This window comes from Stigmatopora argus, chromosome 2 (genome assembly GCF_051989625.1).
Source record: "Stigmatopora argus isolate UIUO_Sarg chromosome 2, RoL_Sarg_1.0, whole genome shotgun sequence".
Classification (NCBI taxonomy): domain Eukaryota; kingdom Metazoa; phylum Chordata; class Actinopteri; order Syngnathiformes; family Syngnathidae; genus Stigmatopora; species Stigmatopora argus.
The window spans coordinates 6,112,674-6,136,192 of NC_135388.1; the positions used below are offsets into that span (position 1 = coordinate 6,112,674).

Here is a 23,519-nt window from a genome sequence, read left to right on the forward strand (position 1 = left end):
AAAACAGTGCCCATAAGAGAGCGCCCAGTTGCTTTTTAAAACAGGCTTTTTAGTAAACAGTAAGATTTAAGCATCGGGAAAGGAAAAGAATGCAGGTTAAAAGGGTTAATCCTATTTTTGTTATCACCCGCTCCAATGAACTGTCATAACGCCAGTGTCTCTTTGCTAAGCACCGCCAGCAGACACACTGTGAGCACATCACTGACACTGGGGCTGTGCGGTTGCAAGTGGCTATATTTAGGTGAGGCGTGCCGTTTTTTATCAAGCCTACGCTAAGAAGATTTCATCAGAAGTTGAGGCAAATCTCCCCAACCTGAGGCTGCGGTGGGAGGGTGGGGGAAGAGTGGGATTTGCTAAAAAGCCGCAGGGAGACTAGGGAAAGTAAAACGAACCTTCCCCAAAGAGGCTAAAATAACCCCATCAATAAGTCATTCCGTTGTAGGACATCACTTTTTTTTTGCTGTTGTCTGAAGCTATTTCTTCAAGTCAGTCAATACAGCCTAGAGAGAGAATGCGAAGGAAGACTGTTTAAACATTAAGTGGGTTTCACACATGCAGATGATGATTCGAAAATTTCCTGAGCTCAATCGTGTGTGGAGTTAGTAGTAGAAACACAAGCATTCATGCTTGCATTCACATCTGTCGAAAACGTTTAGACTTCATTGAACCGTCACATACATGTTCAAGTACAGTTAAAATTGCAGTTTATCAGTCGTTTAAAAACTAAGAATTGAAAGACATCAATTTTAACCTATTTTACATCAATGCTGGCTTGCAACTAATTTGATAAGGATTAATTTACAGTAACTGCAATATAAGTAATGATTTTTCCATGATAATTGCTGTTTATTGCCCAAGACTAGATGAGGTGCAGTTCACCATATTCTGTCTGTGCCAGAGACGAGCAAGACAATGGCAAGCTGTCCAGTCACTGCCACCAGCTTGCACTAATAGAGTTGGGCAATTAATCAAAAATACTATATGTGAAAATGTGATTTATAGCTGGTAACCGAGGTAAAACTACCGTAGGTTATCACCAGTTGTATTTTTTTTTGTTAAACTTATCCCACATATACCTCTCTGGTTTTGTGGTACGGCTGCCAGTAATTGTGCCTGTCTTTTATCACGATGCCTTGTTATCTCCAAGAAGGTCCTTAGGGTTAAGTCACAAAGTTCAGATGGTGACAAGTGCGGAGGAGGAAACACAAGCCATGGCTTAAAAGAGTGGTGTTCTTAGACCAATTTCACTAGGAAGGCAAAAGGCTTTGTCAGAGGAATGAATGCATTTTTGAAATAGCCATGCATGCAAACTTCTCATCTAAATTGCTTCAATATATTGACTTGTTATGGTCATAGTTCAACATAATTCAAAATATGATTTGTTAAATGATGAACAGAACTGTAATGTGTTTTAGTTAAGAAAAACCACCTCCACTGTACTCCATTGCAGCAAGGTTTGCTGGCTTTTTCAGATCACCAATGACGTGCAAAGATAATGTAGACTAAGTAACAGCAGGAATTTGATCACACTGTCTATGTCACCCCGTGCCCTTGTTCTGGGCTGTGTCATTATCTTCAGCACTCCAGCGACCGTAATCAGCAAAATAGAGTGGGAATGACGAAAGCCTTTTTTTGTCTATCTTCAAAATAGTGTTTGCAAGCCAAAGTGCACATGGAAGATGAGGTAGCCCAAAACAATATTATCTTACTAACAAGTTACTAAAACTGACAACTAGCGATGAGAAAAACTGGGTTACTATGACTCCAATATTTCATATTGCCTTTCATACATTGATTTTTTTTTGTTTAATTTCATATAATGAACCAGCATTTAAATAGCTGTCCATTGTAGTGACAACAAGATAAATGCACATACATGTAAAACAACAAGGACCTAAATACCTAAATGGAATTAAAACCAAATTCATCCAATATATTGTACACGTAACTGTAAATTTTTGTAATACTATGCTGAATTACTGCTGGAGAATTATTTTCTTTCTTCGCTATCATTCAGTTACATCCCAATCCAATGCGTGGTGTGTCTGGGTCCGTCCTTGTGTGTAGAAAGAAAAGGGGAAGAAAAACTAGGACATGTTCCAAACAATGATGACAATGATGTTGAAGATAAATCAGCAGTCCGCCCACATAGCAGAAGAGAACGAAAAATAGCCGCCGTCTACCGCGGTAATACGGCCATATGTTTGAGTGCAGCAGACAGCCAGCGTGTGGTGGGCCTGAGTCAAACACAATTGATCCAGGGAAGTATATCTATGAGTCACACAAATACACACGTCGACTTCTTTATCCAGCATATTGGACTCTAGAGGTCCATGAGTGGACACCCTGTTGGTTTCATTTGATACAGGCATTCTTTTACTTGGGTAAAAATGTTGACATTGGCAGAGCTTCTTTAAAAAAAAAAGTCTAACATGTTGAGTGTAGACGTTCAACAAGGTGATCTATTTTCATTGGGGTTTGAGTGGGGGAGACTTTTAGCACCAAATTTAAATGAACTTGGATAACGATGCAGACACTCAAAAATAAGTTAAAATCTAACCTTACACTAAACTTAATTCTAATTTTGTTTTACATTTTTATACATTTCTCCCGGCCGGGTTGGTTCTGTTTGCCCCGCCTCTACACTGACTTTCAGTCAATATCGAGGGTTGTTTGAGTTTGTATTCCCTTCAAAATATTCCGAAAATTATGCACACAAATGTCCTCACAATAGGATAACGCATGACCACTTGTCAACGAGAAGTAGTCTTGAATTAGCATCGCTTTGCTAACTGGAGCTAACAGGCCAAGGTAGAAAAAATGCAACGCTCCGCCCAGTGCTCGCAGAGACATTACAAAAAGGGAGTTGCGAGCTAGTGCCCCTGATGTTCTTATGAGCAGCCAACGAGAAGTAATACATACTCGTAGCGATCGCTCCGCCATTTGTGCCGAGTGACGGAAAAAAAAAGCTGAAAAAAATGCAACGCTCCGCTCAGTGCTCGTAGATATCTATACACGAAAGAGATGCGGAAAAAAAGATGATAAACAGCCTCTCATGTCTTGGCCACCTGGCTTTCTCGTATCTCGAAATTTTTCTCGTATCTAGAGATAATTATTTGCTCGAAATTTTACCCGTATCTCGAAATGCTCGTATGTCGGGGTGCTCGTATGTTGAGGTACCACTGTACCAGCCTTGAGGCATTTATTTTTCATGTTCCATCATTAATTAGTTATTTAGTAGGCTACTTTGACCAGTGTCATTGAGGTTGTCTAAAACTGATACATGCCTTCTATAGAGACACCACTTGGCAATTCATATCATAATTAGTGAAACTTTTCATGGGTATTGTGGTAAACAGTCGAGGTATGAATTGACCACTGACATAAGTAGTACCTACTTAGCCTTTGGACACATTCTGCTAATTGCTTCTAAGGTTTAACAAACTGTTTCCATTCCCAGTGGGGGCATATTTTTTTAATTTTAAGTGCTTTCTAATGCACTGTTCCTTGGACGCAGAGAGGCCCCTCAAGCGACATATCACATCTCGACCATTTCTCATCAGGTCTAGTGGGAGAGGTATGTGCTGGTGGGGAGAGGGGGAGAAAGAAATCAATTTCAGAGAGACAAGGGGTGTGAGTATGCACCTGGGACACAGACCTTAGCTGAAAAGGTTAACCTGTGTGTGCGAGATATAGCAGAGGCTGAGGTGTGCACGTGTACATGAAGAGGTCAACAGCAAGGAAAGATGTCATTTACACACTGCTAGACAAACTACACTTTAAGCACATAGAGGATAGGCAATGGGTAGATGTGCATTGTGTTGTCTTAATAGATTAAATATTACAAAAGATGAAGGTGCTCCCATAAGTGTATCAAGTACTGTATGTTATAAAACTTCTACGTAGAATTTTCCGCCAAGCTTCGAGGACAATTATAATCACACATTTGAATGGGCTTAAAAACGATCAATAATTAGTCATATTTCTCAGTATACTGCTGGGTTCGCTGTTATAGTCAGCGTGAGGTGTCAGTTTCATAACAGTAAGCCGTGACACATTTTGCCCAATTCATATGTTAAGTGGAAGCAGCCTCAAAAATTCCAGCAGGAACTGTCTTTTTTTTCCAGTTTGGTTTGCCTTTTCCCAACTCTTTCTCCCTTTACCCCATCAATGGGATGTGTGGCAGTGAAATAAATGCATGGCCAGAAATAGAGCGTGTCAATAGAAATTCAGAAGGAAAAATACAAGGTCCACGGAGGTCACTTCCATGCCACATGCAAGACAGAATCCATCTTTCAACCTCTGAGTTAAGATTGCTTAAAAATGTAATACTCATGAACTTGAATATGTTAAAAATATAATACACGGACACACATTACAATTACGTATTGGCAAATTAAATTGATGACTTTTGAAGGTCACTTCCATCAAATTTGACATCTTCGGTGGGCTTCTAAAACATGATTTTGACAAGTTGAAGATAAACCTTTGCACTCAGACTGCTTTTGTCTTTAACACGAGAAAATTGGTGAATTTTGACTACCTAAATCATGATCTGAACTGCAAGGTAATAATAGTCTTTACATTTCGAGTTTTCGGAAACACAAGTGATCTGACTGGAACAATTCCATATTAATAATTAAAGAGTGTAGTAAATTTTCTAATAAGCCCCCTTTAAACGTTATACCCGCTAGTAAAATGCAATTGATTTTAGGAGTGTGCAGAAAGAAAAAAAAATGTTTAAATTGGATCTTTTTTCAGTTCAGAAGTGTCGCAAAAGAGTAATATAATTTTTCTTATTGAATGTTGCTGTCATGGAAGCATAAGAAATGTTGCCTCAATCGACCCCAACTAAACCGTTGAGTCAAATTAAAGTGATGGCAGATTCTGCTCAGAGCGTCAACTATCCCAACTCGGGGTTTTGGATATAAAGTAACTGTGGTGTTGAAGGTGTTAAAAGTGGTCTTGGCAGGCGAGTGTGTATACACCTGGGGAGATTATAAATTGATGTGGCAGCGCAGAAGATGACGGAGTGGGAAGGACACACAACATTACATTTGTTAGGCAAGTCAAATACATCAACCATGGCAGCTGGCTTGCCCATTTTCAAAATGTATATGATGTCCAATCAATCAATATAATCTCGCCTCCAGATTACCGTCACAAGGTTAAACTCTTTTAATGCGGGAAGCAGCATTAAATGACATCAGCAGGGAAAGGTGGTGGTGGGGGGGAATCTGAATGTCTGATATGCAAAATGAAAAAAATAATTTTTTAGAGTCGTTCAGGCTTCGCACTGCTTCGTTTAAGTGAGGGAGGTCACACGGTAGCGTTCAATCATTCCACCACAGTGACGGGCAACCTTCTTCCACCCTGCAGCCAAACACACTCTGTATGGGCTCCCTCCATTAAATAAATTGGGCCATAATAATCTCTTGGCTCAATATTTGTGGATGAGAGTGGGCAGCCTATTTTGACTAGCATACTTTCGGGACTGGGCCAGAACTCTCTGTAATCCCTACGTTTAACTGTTGCTAAATTAAACGAGGGAGTTATTCAACATAAACTGATGGGGGGAAGGGGGGGTGGCCGGCTATTCAGGATCTGTATAACCTGAGTGTGTTGCACCTCTTTGCAGATTAGCACTATGAGAGATTGTTCCATTAAAAGGCAAAAGCTGACATGATGTAGTTCAATTCATTCATGCGTCTTAAATCCAAAGGGGTTCATTACCGTGAACTAGTTCTGCTTTCATTAGCCTGGGTTTTTCGTTATCGTTTTAATATACGTACTCTTTGTGTCCTACTACTATTGAAGAGGCACTAAAGTCCTTCTCAATATTTGTCACAGTTTCATGCATAGGATAGATAGCCGTGACCGGACGTTTCGCCCAAAGACGTTCGGTCCCCGGACGTTTGGTCGAACAGATGGGCCGTCGACCGCATGTTTGGTCGCCGGGTTTGCTCGCAGTCAAATTATGACAGAGAGTTTACTGTTAAAAGCGAGCAACCAGGTAATCTCTTGCTCTCAAAATTATAATCATGAGAGAGAGAGTCCGTTCTACCAAACGTCCGGTCGACACCCCGTCCGTTCTACCAAACGTCCGGTCGACCAAACGTCCGGGGACCAAACGTCCGGTCGACCAAACGTCCGGGGACCAAACGTCTTTCGACAAAACGTCCGAGTGCCATAAATAGCATTAGAAGTGTGCTCTGGTTGAAGTGGGTGACTTATGTCATATTTTGATTGGAATTGCTTTGAGAAAAGAATTATTTCTCTGGAAACGATACATTTTAAAATTGGTCACAGTGTGACATCACCAATGTGAGTGTATACTCATTGTTCTCTCTCCACACCCACTAATATGGGGAGCGTTGAGGATGCAAGCAAGCTCAAGCTTATCGCGAGTTGGCCACTTTCTGGTTCTTTACTAAGCCACACCAAACATACAGTAAATAAATAATGCAATATTTAAATCTACACATGTACTTTTTTATTTGTGCCAATTTAAGGCTTGTGCTTAAGGAGGTGGTCTCATGCCCGGAGCCTCACCAATATTTGCAGCTGCTTGTATACTTGTAAATGTTGATATATTGCAGAGGTCATACAAATGACTGACTTTCATCTTATCTTTCAGGGGTCGCCACAGCAAAACTGTCCATCCGCATGATAGATTTGGCACAAGTTTTACACCAGATGCTCTTTCTGACACAACCCACACAGGTGTGTATAGAACCTAGGCCACCACAACGGCAGCGGGGCGCTCAGACCACTGAGCCACCACTCGGGCTCGGAGGGACAAATATTTACTATGATTATGTCTAACTAATGTGTGATGCCTTTCAACTTATTGGCACATTTGGGCTATGCCACCACCAAAGGACCAGTATGCCATTAATAACTGAGGATCCCCTCTACTTTGTTAGTCGGCAGAGTCATGAGGTTACTCATTAAAACATTTAAATCTTGCTAGCAGGTCTCATAAACATCAGAGGTGTCATTACACGGAAGGTTGATGCATAATATAGCTACACCGAGAGGCTTTTACAATCTACCTTTAACCTTTTTGTCAGGTAACCACCATCGAAAGAGAGCCTCAGCACCCTTCATCACGACAGTGCGTGTCCACACATCTCATTTTTCAATACACTCGACAATGGCATGCTCACTGCCATCCTTCAGAGCCAAACAAATCAATACCAAAACACACTCAAATCAGCAATGATCAACCGCTGTGAAATATCCAAGGTTGTCGTTCCTTCCGAGGTAGACACACATCACTCGCCTGTTGTCTTATGCGAATGCTTGAGATAGCCGATCATTTTCTAGAAGGGCGACGATGGCCTAAAAGAGAGACTAAAATGCTATAGAAGAATCTCATGACAATACTATGATTATTACTGTTATTTACACAATGCGCATGCGCAGTCAAAAAGAGGGCTTTCTGGGTAATGTAGTATACTCGTGCACACAACACTCATAGCCAATGGCACCCTTTCTCACCCACAATCAATACGTGGGTAGCTCCCGCGATCGCTCATTCAAGACTACTTCTCGTTGGCAAATGGTCGTGCGTTATCCTATTGTGAGGACATTTGTGTGCATCATTTTCGGAATATTTTGAAGGGAATACAACAGCAAACAGCCCATCGATAGCGAACGTGAGGGTGGAGGCGTGGCAAACAGCTAACCCGCCCAGAACGAAGGTAAAAAAAAATAAAACAAAATTGGATTTCAGTTTTGTGTAAAGTTACATTAAACGTATGTTTGAGTGTCTGTATATATTAATCCAAGTTAATTTAAATTTGTTTGTTCGTTTACGAGTGCGTTGTTGCCGTGGATAAAGTCCCCCCCTTTTGATCACAGAGTGCTTTTTAAATATCTAATGATTCAGAGTTTTCAAAACACACCTGTTGGAAAATCTTTCACATTTTCCCAAGAGAAAGGAAAGTGTTACACATTCTAACTTTTTCTCCCTTCATTTACAGCCAAGATTGTGTTAAGCCCCCTGGCCCTAATATGGGAAATGGGGCTTGGTCGTCCTCCACTTTCTGTCAATCAGTGAAATCCCTTTGCAGGAGTCGGCAAGTGAATCCCTCCAACCTCTCAGCGGTTCTTTGAAACCACTTTGTTTCCGTCTTTTATTTATATACAGGCAGACAGCTTGGAGGTACTACTCTAAAATAAATGGCGTGCAATTCAAGTAATTAAAAGTCAATGAGACATTACTGATTTTAATGCCACTTGGGGAGCCCAAACTAGAATTTGGTTACAACAGAGGATGAAGGAGAAAACAACAAAACTAAATGTCCATTTTAAAGTTGACGCATTTTCCCAAATAAATAGATTTCGCATTGTTCGAATATTTTAAAGTAGAAGGCCGTGTATCTGGCAAGAACTTGGCTACTATAAATCGGTTCAAATTTTAAGAAATCAAATTCCAGATCACAATTTGGACCCTCACAGGTTCCAGTGCATTAATTTTCAATATCTATGACCAAGGATATATACAGTATCATCGATAAGTACTAATGCGACATAATGTGGAGTAACAGGAATAAAAACTCTTATCAGCAGATATTTTTGGTTCGAGTGGTCTTAAAAGGCTTTCTCGTTTAAAAGAATCTTTTTTAGGGTGCTCAGTGTCACCATGTCGTTGACCGCATCTCGCGGAAGGCGACTGCTGGGCTTTGGATGTGGAAAATGAGGCTATAGATTGGATTATGATGCCATTTTTAATCCGTCTTTTTCCATGGCTGGATACCGCTCCTCCCCGCTTCTTAGTGTTACACAATACTTGACAAGGGAAGATTTCTGCCGAATTCTGGCGCGGTGACGACTACTAGATTCCTTGTGACACTCTAATTTGAGATTATAGCACTAAAGCTTTGATGCAGACATGGGAATAAAACTTTTAGTCACGGCGACCCTTCTCTTTGCCGGCCCCATTAAAAAGGTCCCACTCAGATCCCTGTGTAGTTTAATTAGGCTCATCTTGTCTTGTGTTCATCCTGATTTTGGAGAATGTAGGTGTCCAAAGTAGCATTTCCCCCTCAGCGCATTAAAACTCAAATACAAGCTGAAAGTCATCTTGACGTGAAAGTGTCATTTCTCTGACATGGCACGCCATTGCTACTTACATCTAACTTTCCCATTATTTCAGGAAGAAGAAAACTTTTACTTTAATGCTGACAAACGACTAATGACATGGATTTCCTCCGAGAGGTAGCTCAGAAATGGTCCATTATAGTTTCATTTACTTGTGAAATGGTGCATTAAAAGTGGTGTTCCTTGCCTTTTCCCTGTCACCAGTGGAAAAACACTGGTTTCATTGAATAATGCTATATTTGATATTTTTAGGGAAACCATGCTTAATTCATACTAAAGTATGACATAGACCTGTAATGGTGAGTTTCAATTCCAGAACATTAAAACTGTTCCACCATTAAATTGCACACAAAATCACACTATCCAAGATCAGAACTCACCAAGACAAAGCCTTGTGGGCGATGATGTGCAACCAGGAAATGTGAAATTATGGTATCAAGTCACAATTTGTATTACTCTCATACCAATTGAACTAATGCACTAAAATTTCGGTGTCAGTATCAGCATCTACTAACAAATAACAAAGCCTATAAGTTCCTGACTTTTCAAAATTTAAATTTCAAGCGGCATTAAATGATAGAAGACGACTTCCCCTGTTAAGTGGCATTGAGTACTAAACACGGTGTTGATTGAGTACCATTTCTGGCATAACAGATATAACTAAATATAAGGGTAACTAACTAAGAGGGTACATCCTAGACAGGAACACATAATCATGGGTCACATTTTCTCCCAGCTCTCTACCAAGTTAACTTTTTTCCTCCTTTTTTGTTAGAGGAGCCTATCAGTACATTTTTATTTCTAGACTTTGCTCACATGCATCATCTGCATGCAGCGAGAGCAGTACCGCAGCCTGTTTCTGCATCCCCGCTCAAAAAGACATTTCAAAACCGAGGGCCAGAGCCAAACCTCTGACCTTTCGGTATGAGGACGCTCTCCCCAAGCCCCAAATGAGCCTCTCTGGTGACATTTAACACGGTGAGTAAGAGAGCAAAAGAAATTGGCAGAGCAAGGGGGTCAAACAGTAAGAAAGGCGCATGACCAAAATGGCCATCTGTGTAACTTTAATTGGTTCAAACTACAGTGGCACCCTGCTATTCAGGGTCTCATATACCAAGTCTGGTATTTATCTAATATTTACTCACTCTTAAAATTGTCTGTCTGTGATGATACTTTAAGGCAGGGATGTCAGACTCGGGTTGGTTCGCGGGCCGCTTTAACGTCAACTTGATTTCACGTGGGCCGGACCATTTTAGATATAATATTTAGATTTTTTTTAAAATAAATGGATTAAGAGAAGTGGATTAAATCCCTGAATATTCATTTTTATAGATCAAAATCAATGTTTATTTTAGCTTTTTTCATATATTTTTGGATTTTACAAAAGGATTTTTGAACTAAAAACACAGAAAAAAATTACAAAAAAATTACAACTATTAAATTAAAAGGGGGAAAATCAGGAAATTTAGTATACATCTATACTCTTCATCTTAATTTGATCCTAAAACAAAAAGTCGGCACTCACGATTTACTTTCCCGGGCCACACAAAATGATGCGGCGGACCAGATTTGGCCCCCGGGCCGCCACTTTGACACATGCTTTAAGGGATACATTTAAGATGAAATTTCAATTCCGAACAAAATATTTAAGTGTGGTGACTTTGTTGATATTGATTTTCGGTGAAAAGAGTCATATATGCAAAATCTAACACTTTTTTCAAATACTTTTTAGCACTTAAAAAGTAATATTTTCATATTTGCAGAATGCAACATCTTAGTGCGATTTTATTTGAAATCAAAGAGTGCAGGAGACTTCTAGCATGTCTGAAAGTTAAATGAAAACTTGCAGCAGAATAACCTTCACATACCTTGATATTATTTACGTGCCATGCATTTTCAAGTATAAAGAGCTTTATCAAATATTCTTAAATATTAGTTCCAGTATCAGAAAGGCTGACATTGAATGGTTGAGTGAAAACAACAAACCATGTAGGTAATGGTAGCTGATCTTCATGTCATTCTTTTGGATGGACTGGAGTGGTGACATATCCAGGATATATCCTGGGCCACACTCAATCCGTATCCCCCCCCAATGACCCCACACAAGGATCAGCAGTGGCAATAACGGATGACTAGACTTCTCACACTCTCTATACACCTGTCCCACATTTAGACCAATTTCATGCTATTATTTTTCACTCACTGAGAAGACAAATTGCGCTTAAATCAAAATTAAACCCAACACTGATGTCTGCCATAATGGTAAATATTAATTTACTCAAGATGAAAATCTGATTTAGCTTTTTTTTCATAAACCAAGCATATGTTCACTATATATAGTGTATGCACATCTCTCACAGTAACAAATCTTGTTACATTACAAACACTTTGATAACTACTATACAGTAAGAATACTATGATGGGATTCATTCATTGCCAATAATATGCTAATGAAACAAGATTTAATGTGAAAAAAGGGAAATTTGCCAGAATCACAATGTAGCTTCAGTGAATTGCTGCACCGGTGAACTAAATCTGACACTGGCTGTAATTAAATATTTCCCTCCTTAATTACCGAGCTACAGGAAATGAGCAAGTAGAAGGAGGTGGGGCATTTTCATTACTTCCTAACAAGCTATATGGACATTTTTCATTTTTTTTTTCATATTCATATTATTTTTCTTTTTGACAATATGGCTAAATGACACAGATAATGTTACATGTTACTTGTTACATGGCCCTTAGCCTAGTGCTTTTTTTATTGCCAAATAAATTGAATTGAATTGAAAAAAAAAAAAAATGTTCAAAAGTATTGGGTTGCCTTACAAAAGTCTACCCGGCCAAAATAAAAGGCCAAGCTGTTCATGTGGTTATCAATCAAGATGCATATGGCCAATAACAATCTCAAGGGCACTAAGGGATCTGCATAATGGAAAAATACTGCTGCTGTTAATCTTACAGTTGAGGTTTTTAAATTTAAATATGTGTAATAACTTTCAATATAAAATATAACGCGTACTCCTCGTCCTCGTACAAATGCCGCATGCTTCGTAAAGTCTAGGGAAAAATTAGCCAATGGGTTTCAATTGTTTTGAACTGGCTACATTTGCTGCTTGGGAATGGGTGCATTAAATGCAGATTTCTCAAGAATAGCACATGCATTTTAAGGAAACCGAGGTTCCGTATGACGGGGTGACCTTCACTTATTTTAAATATTTTTCCTAAACATAAAATGGAGAAAAAAATAACTGTGAGAATCAGTGTTCATTGTAATAGGCACAGGTGGAAAACCTAAGGTGAGTGGGCCTATTACGGCTCAGAAAAGTTCATGCGAGGAGTTTAAAATCGACAGGTTGTAACCACCTGCACAGCATGTGCAATAAATATTGACTCTAGTTAATGTGAGGACAATTTAAATCTAAATTAATCTGTTGGACTAGAGGAGGAAACCAGAGTACTCAGAGAAAACAAAGCAACATGCAAACTCTACACTGGTAGGCTACAACCACCAACACCAGCAGAGTTATACAGCCACAACTATATATAAAAACAATATTATATACTATTCTCTGCAAGATTTTTCCCATTATGTTTCTTGAATAAATTCTAATCACCCCAAAAAATAGGGGGAAAGAGGTCGATGTGATCAAAAGACATCCACAGTGCAAAGTGACAGAGTGCATTCTGGTTACCTGAAATCACTGTAAGGGTGAATAATCCAAAATCCGGCCGATTTAACCCGCTCCTGTTCTCGCTCCACCGCCTTCTCGCTTCCAAACATCCTCAGGGAGAACTTGTTGACCCCCGGCTGGAGCATGGCCCCGAATTGCCGGTGCATGAAGCCGGCTTGGTACAAGCGCTCGTCGTCAGGCAGTATCTGATCAATCCCATCCAACTTTATGAAGCCGGGTCGGCTGTCCGCTTGGGACTCGCTCGGGGGTGCACCACCTCCGCCACCGCCACCTCCACCGCCGCTGGAAGAAGCGTCCCCCCCGCCGGCCCCTTGCGCGCCGCCTTGCTCCGTGGCGCCCTCACCGATTGCCCTGGGGGGGCTCTCCTCGCTCGGGGTGACGTCCCCCTCAGCGATGAGACGCCTCTCCTCCGCCGAGTCCGAGTCGTGCACATGGCGACTAGTGATGGACGAGAGGCTGCCCCGGAACCTCCGGCAGTCTCCGTTGGAGCTGGTCTTGATCGGTCTCCCGATGTCGGTCTCCATGATGAGCGACTCGCCGCTCCTGGTTTCCCCCAAGCATCTGCAGCTGCCCCCGGAGGTGGGCGACGGCAGGGGCTTCATCCGGATGCTCTTCCTTCGCGTGTCCTTGTCTGCGTCTTCTCCTTCGCCCATGATGGACGGTTTGTGTCCGATGTGCTGGGGTAAACTGTAGAGGCGTTTACGCATGGACGAATGCAACCTGTCCATTATGCCACGGAGCGAAAATGGAAGGAATCCAGATCGCTTGGGCAAAATGAGCAGCCCCGGGTGGTGCTTCTGATCTGCTTGTGAGCGCTCCCCGAAAGCCTGCAACACATGACACGCTCGCCTTTCTGCTCCTGTGGATGGGGATGAGGATAGTGGGGATGGTGGTCCTGGTGGTGGTGGCGGTGGCTCCTAATAAAACGAACGGCGCATTTGGGGGCTCCTTTTTTTCTAAATGACGATTCGGCTACCTGGCAGCTCGCGTGCGTCCTCCTCACGCACAGCCTGGGCGGTCCGCTCGGCCACGGCGCACATCCTTGCGCCTCTCCAACAAACTGCCTGAAAGTCACCTTTGCCTGACATGTGAGGGAGGGGTATAGGTGGGCTTAGGCGGCACGGAGGGGTCCGAAGCGAGGCTGGCTTTTCTCACCGAGACGTCGTCGAGACCACGATCATGGTGGGGAACACGCACGCGGCGTTCCACGGGGCTCACGCGCTGACATCACCCCCATTCCATCCATCCGGAGCGGCCGAGGCGAGTTTAGGTGAACGTGTGAATATGCATGATCGGGTTGGGTTGCCATAGGAGCGAGGGGGGCTCAAGCTCAGCCCACCTTGTTGAAAGGCGAAATGTGCTTCCCATTCTTAAAATGATGCTCTCCCCGAGCAGGCTACAGGTACCCAGGTTCAAACCCCGTGCAGCCTCCAAAAAGGATAATAATATACGTATTCATGCGGGATAAAGAAGAAGAAAAAATGCTGGTTTCTCTAATTGGGAGTAATTGCAATCATTGCGAGCAATTATGGATCCATCATCTGCGAGTTAAGATGATTACAATTGGGTCAAGGTTGGATTGAAACACGTTTTTTTCCCCATACTACTACTTGTTGCCAGTAAGTTATACTGGAGGGGAGAGTGGGGTTTGTTGTCACATTTGGGGTGATTCGACCCCCAGGTGGCGCTGTTTCACAATGTCATTTGGAAATGATCTACTTTTATAATATAAGCGAAGCTCTCAGATGCTTGCCAGTATAGTAATAGAAATACCTAGTTATTGAAATACACGGTAATTATGAGTTCCATACAGGACAAAGTTCATGCCTTGACACATTCAATAAAAACAGGCGACAATAGCTGGCATTAATTGATGATCAAAAGGACAAGACATACAGACGAATCGACCAGATTAAAACCAGACCAAAAGACAAAACATGACAGGGGAATAACCAAGAACAATAAAATAAAACACACTGTGTGTGCATGTGTGTGTGTGTGTGTGTGTGTGTGTGTGTGTGTGTGTGTGTGTGTTAATCAGGCATACATATTATGTATCATACTTTTCTAAGCATAGAAACTTACACAGTACAATACGGTCAATCACGGTTTTCTATAGTGTTTGTCATGTATATTCCCAATTGTGAATAAAGCTTATTCCATGTAGGTCACATATTTCCTTATGGGGATGTTTTGATTTAGCCACAGGAAGTTGAATATTCAAATGGATCACAGGGGAAAGCAGGGAACAGAGTTTTGAGTATTATTATTATTTTTAAATAATATCAACATGGTTGCAAGTTTAACAACAAAAAGAATATTAGATACTCACGAAAGCATACAAGGAGAGTTGTCCAGCTGTGCAGGCGCCATTTTTAAAGCCAACAAACATTTTCGAAACTCAAAATTGACCAATTTAGAAAAAACATAAACTCTGAAAAATAATTCATGTTGGTACAAGAGTATTGAAAAACAAAAGTACTTATCCCCTTCCCTCAAAATGCTAGTTTTAGGCTATATTAGTGATATCTAATTAATAAAAAGATGTTTGAGCAGAGAGATGCTTGGCATATTCTGCCTAGCAACAAGTTACCTTCAATGACCGGAAATGAATGGGGGGCATCCACCTGTTTTTGTTTCTAGTTAGCTAAAAGTTCGTCAATAAACTAAATAGTTTCCTTGTAGTAGTGTAACTATGCAACTATAAAAACTGTAAGTAAAACGCTTCGTCGGAGACCAATGTGCGAAATTTTCCTAGCGTAAAGTTGTAAACGCCGAAACCCCCCAGGATAACTAGATAGTGGGAACATCTGTTTAGCGAAATATAAACATTTCCCCCGAAAGGAATACACGAGGAATACATCATATTCAAATAATAACCGATCATTTCAAATGGCCAGCTGTGTGAAGTGGTGTTTGAAACGATATGGACGGCTCATTCTAGCCTCCGGTGAGACTGACAAGAGGGAATCCTGGAAGGTAAATGTCCATATATCACAATAATTATTGCATTGACCAGCCTCGAAGTTTGTTCTCAAAAGTTACTAATACTAGTTGTACTTAACTATCATAATATGCTTTGAAATGTATTGTCTGGACCACTGGATCTTCATGTTTATTTTCAAATGTGATAGTTAATGTCTCTTTTTGTTCATCGCGTGCGTAAATATACAGAATCAATCCAAAGAAATATGGTTTATTTCCTGGTTTGTGCCTTAAGATTCCCCCTTGTTTTATCTGTCAATAGAAGCAATTACAGTGGCTGTGTTTTTACTCAACCACCTGGCAAGCTTTCACAGAGTGACAGTGAGCCAAAATGCATTATAATAACAGGAGCCCCAAAAAAAGACAGTATACTTGCACAATTACTTACTGACTCTCTTCCCATTGAATGGGAAGACAATTTTCCATGTTTTTTTTTGTACTTGACAAACAGATCATGTTGGGATCAATTCATTGTAAATACAGTTAACCCTGGTCACTTTATCTTTTCCCCCCTATTCAAATGGTCATACCAAGTCATTTCATACTTGAGAAGTAGATTCTAACAATCAAACACTTTAAAATCAGACATACTGTTTGAGAATTTCCAGTTGTTTTAAAAGGGAACTAAACCCAATCTTACTTTTCTTTTGTTTTATTTGGTTTATTTTAAATATTAAGAGCGCCTCGTGGTGTAGTGGTTCACTTGCCTAACTTTGGTGGGGGCAGGCGTGGGCTCAATTCCCGCTGGTGGTGGTATGATTGGGGGTGTGGATGGTTGTTTGTCTCTCTGTGTGCCCTACGACTGATTGGCGACCAGTCTAGGGTGTAGTCTGGCTTTCCATTAACGCATAAATTAATTTTATAGAGTAAAACATCTAGTTTGTGAATGGTTGCCAGTTCAAATTCCATCTGTGTTATTTGTATACAATGCCATTTTTTAAATGATATCCTATTTTAAAACACCATCTTTTTTTCTAACATCAACAGATTTTTGAAGCAAAAATAGGGGGACCTGAAATTATCTTCACGATCTCGGAGCCAGGATACTTGATGGTTGTACAGGGACAGGAATGCCTGGTAAGAGAGTGATTGAACTCTTGGGTGTTTGTTGTTGTGGGGGTTAGGGTTAGGGTTAGGGTTTCTCAAAGATGGATTCCTTTATCACAGTGGCGGGCATCATAAACGTCATCATAAACTATATTTTGTCCATTGATACTTATTAAATAATTCCAAATTGTCTGTTAGCTTCCTTTCATTGCTTTTCCCCCTGGTTGCACTGCTTCCAGAGGTGTGTTTTCATATTGAAGCATTTAACCGATCACATTTCAGCCATTGTTTTGTTGCCAGGGTCAGAAATCTGCCTCAAGGCCTTCACAATCAGTTCTGCAGGCTCTGCTGCATTAAACAAGCGTCGATAAGACTGTTGCTTTAACCAATCAGATTTCGAGTTGGCAACACCACAATGCCTTGTCGCAGGCGTAGGGATACGTCATTGCCATTGTAATGTCTGAAAAGCTCCAGTATTTGTATTTAATCATTAAATGCTGCTCAGAAGTGGATTTTACCCCATTTTTGTGCATTGATTTATTGATTATTTTTTATGTGTCACAGCTGTAACTGCAGTCAAGGTTTTATAGCCATAAAATAGGTTTTTAGGGTTGGATTGATTCGTTGAAGCCACTATGAGAAAATGCACGGACCGCCACTGCTTTATCAGTATTTTCTGATGTGATGCATTATTTTAGAAACATACTGCTAGAATTGAAATCATAGACGCCAAAGTATAAATAAAGAAATTTCCAAGTTATAAGCCCCCATGTCCAAATGAATGTGCACATTTGCGACTTATAGTCCATTGTGGCTTCCGCACTTGTTTCCACTGTTGTCATTTTGTGCAAACCTTGCGCACACCAACATGCATTTGCAGATTACTTGTTTATCACGCCATCGATAACACATTTCTCAAAGGCTAACGAGGTTATAAGCCCATGCCGGCTTTGTTTAGTTTGTTTAATTGTTTTAAGATTGCTGCTGTGTCAGGAGGGACAAAAGAGTCTTAAATCCCTCCTGTGCCTTAAGGGAGAAACTCCCAGAGGTGAAAGTTTCCAGCTGCTCATCACAACGTTGGACGATAATCTCAGTCTGCCGAATACATTGACTTTTCCATCGTCGAATTGCCGCCGTACATCTTGCGCAATGCAGCAATTAATTTTGATGTTCCACATGCACACATCGGACTCGTCAATGTGCTTATTCCATGAAACTGGTTGCCACATACCTCTACTAGCTACTATGTAATTCACAAAATAAATTACGGCTTGGCTGGATCTGCAAATGTCATGCTCGCGGTGTTGGCAATTTATAGTGTGTCACACTTGTTATTATATTGTAGATTGCCTGCATTATAGATTGCAAGATTTAATAACATTGCAATTAATTAGTGATGCCGGTTTCCAAATGACGATGCTCGCCAGGAGATAGGTGGGTTTATCATATGCAACAATATTATAGCAAAAACGAATAATAATCCATGTGTTAAAGTTGTCGTACATGCTGGTTACTTTTGAAGTATTAAATAGTTTTACCCTTGACCTATTTATTGCCATTATTAGTATATTATTGCTTAAACTTGGGTAAATCTTTTAACCAGCCAATCTAACCTTGCCATTTCCAGACTGCAAAGTTTCAAACTGTGTGCATCTGACCATGCTTTAAAAAAATGTATATAGGTATATATGCATTTTTTAAATCATGAATGTCTTTAATCTTAAATATCTTGTGTGGAACAGTCAGTCTGGAATTCAGGTCAAATTGCAACTAGCTTTTGACCAAAAATGATAGAGGACTCTATTAAAGATTTCAGCTGTAAACGCTCAAGGAAGTTTCAAATTGTGTCAGCTTAGGAGGCCTACAAGCCACATGATAAGGCTCAGTGGATGCTGTGAACCGTATTTTTTTTTTGCTTGAAAGAATAGTGTGACTTTAGCTAAGACCTTCAGCAGTTTTAACGGTGGTTTGACTGCAAACAGATGTGTCAATTTAAAAATAAAGTTGGTTCTTTTCAACATAGCTGCTGGGTCACCATAGCAGGAAATGGTTGATAATTTGACCTATTAATTGGGTGATTTTTTTAAAGGTTTCTCAATAATAATAATCAATAATCAATAATTGGACATAGGCTTTGTCATAATCATTGACTCGACAAAAAGCCTAATTGTCATCATACCCAGAAACTTGAGTATGCAAATCACAAGACCTCTTTTGTAAAGGAAAACATGTTTTTTTACAACAAATAAAAGAGATATGTGACAACTGCATGCATGTACAACACAAATATTTATACACACGAAACAGGCATAAATTAGCTTAATAAAATGGCACACACTTTATCGTTACTTTACCTGCTCACTCTGTAACTTTCTTTCTCTGAAATAGTACTAGTTTTTAAAAAATATAATTGGACATAGGTTTTTCCATCATCATTGACTCGACAAAAGCCTAATTGTCATCATACCCAGAAACTGCGTATGACAAAATTGGTGGTGCTTCTCCATGAGGTGCGTTTTCCCGGTAAAAGACCCAAAAAGTGAAAATAATTTCAGACTCGTAATTTGGCATTCTGCCGTGATGGTTACATCGCATCACCCCCCGAGCGGATCACTTACCTCTCACTGTCTTTCACTTACCTTCAGTCAGCCAGTAGGAGGCAGATCACCGCCCAACGTCTTTTCATGTTACCTGTTACCTCACCCTGAAGTTATTACGTTATTACACATCTGACGGGATTGTGTCGTGTTAGCGCAAGTTTAGAGTCCTGATGGATGTGGGAAGAAAACTGTCCTTAAGCCTATTTGCCCGTGCTTTCCGTAATATCTGACAATGGCTACTTTTTTTTTACTTCTGGGAATATTTTTACCATTACCTATAAAACTATCCAACTACTAATCTTTTCTGCCTAATATTTATGCAGTCTCAGGCCACGTATAGCCGTCCAACCATTCCCAGTCCTATTCGGACAATATGGGGTCTTCAATGAACCCTATGTTTGTTATGGAATGTGGGACAAACCCAGAATACCAGAAGCAAACACATACAAGCATGCACTTCAAACAATACGGTCAAACAGATATTAGCATCCATAATCACATTTTGTTGAGGCAGCGGTAATCATCTGACCAGGGTGCTCCCCATCGCACCACTACTCACTTTTCAGTTTTAATCCTTGCGTCAAAATGAAGGACTTTCCAGAGCCTAACAGGACCTCAAAAGTAACTGAGAAAATAGAGACCCCTGCTGACAGATTTGAGTTATAGTAATGGGGTGAACATCAAATGGCTTTGTGTAATGCTGTCTCTCACGTGTTTCGAATGAATATGATACAATACAAAAATGTACATACTTTTCCATTTTTGCTTTTGCAGGAGACAATTCCGTTAATTGGTGCTGGAAATGTTCTCAAAGCCCACCAGAAATCAGACAACCTGCTGCTTCGCAATTCCGTAAAAGTAAGCTATTTTTTTTGGGGTGCCTGTCAGTTATTGTCCATTGGCTTTTTTTGCTTTGTGTTCCATAAAAAGCAATCTTCACAACCTTGTTTATGTTATAATGAGATGCTGATTTCATAAAGATAACAAAGAAATAAAAATGATTTTTCAAGTCGTGACTCGGAGTGACAGCAGCAAAATTGAACGTGTTTCCTCAGGGATCGGGCTGCATGATCAGGATGCAGTTTGACGGCAGTAACAAGGCGCAAGCCATCAAAGAGTGCTTGAGTGCCGCAGAAAGACTCCGGGAGTATGTGCCCGTCAACACTCTAGAAGACGCCCTGCCGCCAAATAATCAGCCCCCCGCTGACGTCCCTGTGGCAGTGACGCAGGTGACCCATTTTACAATTCCTTTTGACTTAAAATTCTATAACATTTTTTTTTTTTTAACTTTAATTACACTCTACCCCCTTATAAGTGAAAGTTGAGAATCTATTTAGAGTCACCATTTGGGGGGAGACAGGTAATATTTTTCCTTACCAATTAGAGTGATTGCCCATGTAACAGACAAAAAAAAGGAGGCGCTGGGAAGGTCGTTGGGGGCATTCGGGTTGAAATTCGTTTTATTTTTGTTTTTTTGCACGTTTTATTGAATAGATGATACCACTCCAAAAATATTCCTAATAAATTGCTAAAATTACAAATCTATTACAGTGTTAGCTTTGGTTACTGATAACCTAATCCTACGTACTAGTAATGGGAAATCAGTTATAAGGTATGGACTGTCTTGAGGGGGGGGTGGATTTTTTTCCATACATTCTATTTGCATTAATGGTTATATAATGTAATTGATGAGTTTTTTTTAATGATTTATTTTAATAATGTAATGTGTTCGTATAATACTAAAGCAAACCGCCATCTCGCTGCAGTGATAATGACAGAGACTGTTGATGACAGCTGATATATTAGGATTGTCTCAACTAGGTCAGCTTCACAGACTTGGGCACTAGATGGGGCTGTTTACAACACTGTCATCTTTAGAGGTCACATTGCTGCCGCAGCAGCTTGAGGGACTATGATGCACTGATGCAGTCAGTATGTTCTTGACTATTTCGTCAGTGTAATACCTTTATATTCATATCTGGATATCAAACATATAACCATTAGCTTCTATTTGGAAATATTGTGTAATGATTACGAGTTACCACCTTCTCAATCTGATGATAATTCGCATAACAACCCAGTGCTAAAAATAAACACCGTAATATTGCTACTGTAAATCACAATTACACAGAAGACTATTGGGAGGCAGTGGTTCTATTTTGGAACGTCTCTACTCTAATTCCTTGAAGATGTTTTATTTGGGATATTTTTATCTAATAATAGGTTGTGCGATTAGTTCATGTGTGAGAGAGGAAGTGAATGAGATAAGGGTGGTCACCGTGCCTAGAGGGTGGAATGTGGCCTTTTAGCAAACAGACACACTGAAGGGGTTCCCAGTAAAGATAAAAGAGCAAAAGAGAGGGGAGGGGAGAGCTGGATATTTTTCAATTAGTAATGAAGCCAATTGATTAGGCTCTCCACTCTATGATGTCGTGCTGTGTCTGGTCACAGTTTTCTCATTTCATTTTGTGTGTGAAGCCGTGTCCACAGCAGGGTGAGGCAGCCGGAGCTGAACCAGAGGTTGTGGAAGGATCACTGTCAATCAAGCGCCTTGCTGAGGTATTTGATTCAAGTCATCTTTAGCCAATAATTACTCAACAACAAGGTGGCCTGAGTGTTTGAGCCTAAAAAAAATCAATTCTACCCCCTCCACAAAAATCTGGATTCCAATTCAATGGATTCTTCCCACTAATCGAAAAGTAAATGACCAACTATTCAAAAGTTTTGCTGTTTTCTTTTCCAATGGGGGATTTACTTTATTTTAATTAACATCAAACAATCCATATTTTGCTACAACAGAAAAAATAAAATAGTTTACAGATATTGGTAAAAAACATTCAAAAAAATACTTATGTAAACATGTTTCTTAACCCTTTATGGAGCATTCAATTAACTCATTTGTAACCAATGACTCATTTAAAATAAATAAATTGTTTTAAAATTTGAAAGAAGCAACCAAAATACTAAATTTGCCATCTTTCATCTTAAATGGAAGCCATTAAGTTAATTTAAAAAATAATAATAATAATTTTAAGTTTAAATAATTAATATATTTTTTTTATTTGAAAAAATCAAACACTATTCATTTAGTTTTTTTATGAAAATATGTGTTAATTTGTATTTCATGTATAAAGAATTATATAAAAATAATAATTACGCATTTTAACATAATATAATCATAATTGAGATCTGGCGTAATAATACAGTATGAGGACATTTTCTGGTCCCACTTGTAACGCAAATATTAATATAGTGGCCTACATAACCCAAAATGTGATGTGCTTAAATTACAATAGTCACTTGCCCAATAAAGGGTTAATGAATTAACATTTTAAATGATCATAATGTTAAATAACATCAAACTGACCATGCAAACTAACGAGACACAAAGGGCTCATCTGGTGGACAAGACACAAATGGCTAGAGGAAGCTAAGACAAGGGGCCAGACTGACAAGTACAGGTGGGAGTGATAGACAACATAAAAGGAAAATAAAATTCAAACCTGAATTTTAATTAAGTTGGGAACTTGGGACATAGTATAAAACAAAATGCTTCGGGCCTTTGAGAATCTGTTGTGCCAACATTAGCTTTTGAATTTCACCAGAACCTCTTGGGAATTGCGCCACTGACGTTGCCTGGGCTGTACCGTCACGCGCCTCCACAACCCCGAGACCTGGACGCCTTCGTGCGCGTTTGTCTGCTGGATCCCAGCTTCCCGGCTTTTGTGGATCAGGTGGAGGGTGAGCTGAAGAAAATACTCGAAGAGTGAGTCATCATTAACAACTGAAGGCATAGAAGAGGTCAAGTTAGAGCTGCGCTTTTCTGTTTGTTTGCTGTTTTTCCCACGCTGTTCCCTATGTAGGAGTTTTGCTCGCTTTGCGCTGCCAATGTCACCCGCTTTGTAGTTGTGTATTAGCATTTAGGACATATTAGATTTTTGATTGGATTAACACAACTTCAACAAGGCATTCCAAAAAGATCGTTTTTGAATTTTTTTATTCAGAAAAAAAATATTGGTCTTATTCATGTTTGATCGTGGCTATATACTCTGGTCCCTCTGATCACACAACAACGCAGGTCCGTTTC

General features: G+C 40.0%; 2 protein-coding genes across 5 annotated transcripts in view; one reads left to right on the forward strand and one right to left on the reverse strand.

Annotated features, from left to right (window-relative positions):
- The window catches only part of hcn4 (hyperpolarization activated cyclic nucleotide-gated potassium channel 4), an 83,380-nt gene extending 67,845 nt beyond the window's left edge, over positions 1 to 15,535 (reverse strand). For 2 of the 3 annotated variants that reach the window (XR_013305989.1, XM_077624946.1), the window contains exon 1: positions 12,801 to 14,060. Coding sequence is in view for 2 of the 3 variants with exons in the window: in XM_077624946.1 (XP_077481072.1) it covers positions 12,801 to 13,528 (728 nt within the window). In the remaining variant the exon portion in view is untranslated. Of the gene's footprint in view, positions 1 to 12,800; positions 14,061 to 15,132 lie in introns of those variants that run through there. The other variant, XM_077624954.1, reaches the window with a different exon arrangement.
- Positions 14,988 to 23,457, forward strand: rec114 (REC114 meiotic recombination protein). 2 transcript variants are annotated; one of them, XM_077624962.1, is made up of 6 exons: positions 14,994 to 15,779; positions 16,773 to 16,862; positions 20,207 to 20,290; positions 20,488 to 20,661; positions 21,911 to 21,991; positions 23,038 to 23,457. In XM_077624962.1, exons 1-6 carry the CDS (start codon positions 15,693 to 15,695, stop codon positions 23,200 to 23,202), a joined length of 681 nt encoding a protein of 226 aa, XP_077481088.1. In that variant the 5' UTR covers positions 14,994 to 15,692; the 3' UTR covers positions 23,203 to 23,457. The 2 variants fall into 2 exon arrangements, with proteins under 2 accessions (XP_077481089.1, XP_077481088.1); XM_077624963.1 differs by lacking the exon at positions 16,773 to 16,862 and having other exon boundaries at positions 14,988 to 15,779.
- Positions 23,458 to 23,519: the final 62 nt, after the last annotated feature.

Coding starts and splice junctions, on each gene's coding strand:
- rec114 (XM_077624962.1), top strand. CDS start 15,693: ATGGCCAGCTGTGTGAAGTGGTGTTTGAAACGATATGGACGGCTCATT. Junction 15,780..16,772: donor ACAAGAGGGAATCCTGGAAG/GTAAATGTCCAT, acceptor TAACATCAACAG/ATTTTTGAAGCAAAAATAGG. Junction 16,863..20,206: donor TACAGGGACAGGAATGCCTG/GTAAGAGAGTGA, acceptor TTGCTTTTGCAG/GAGACAATTCCGTTAATTGG.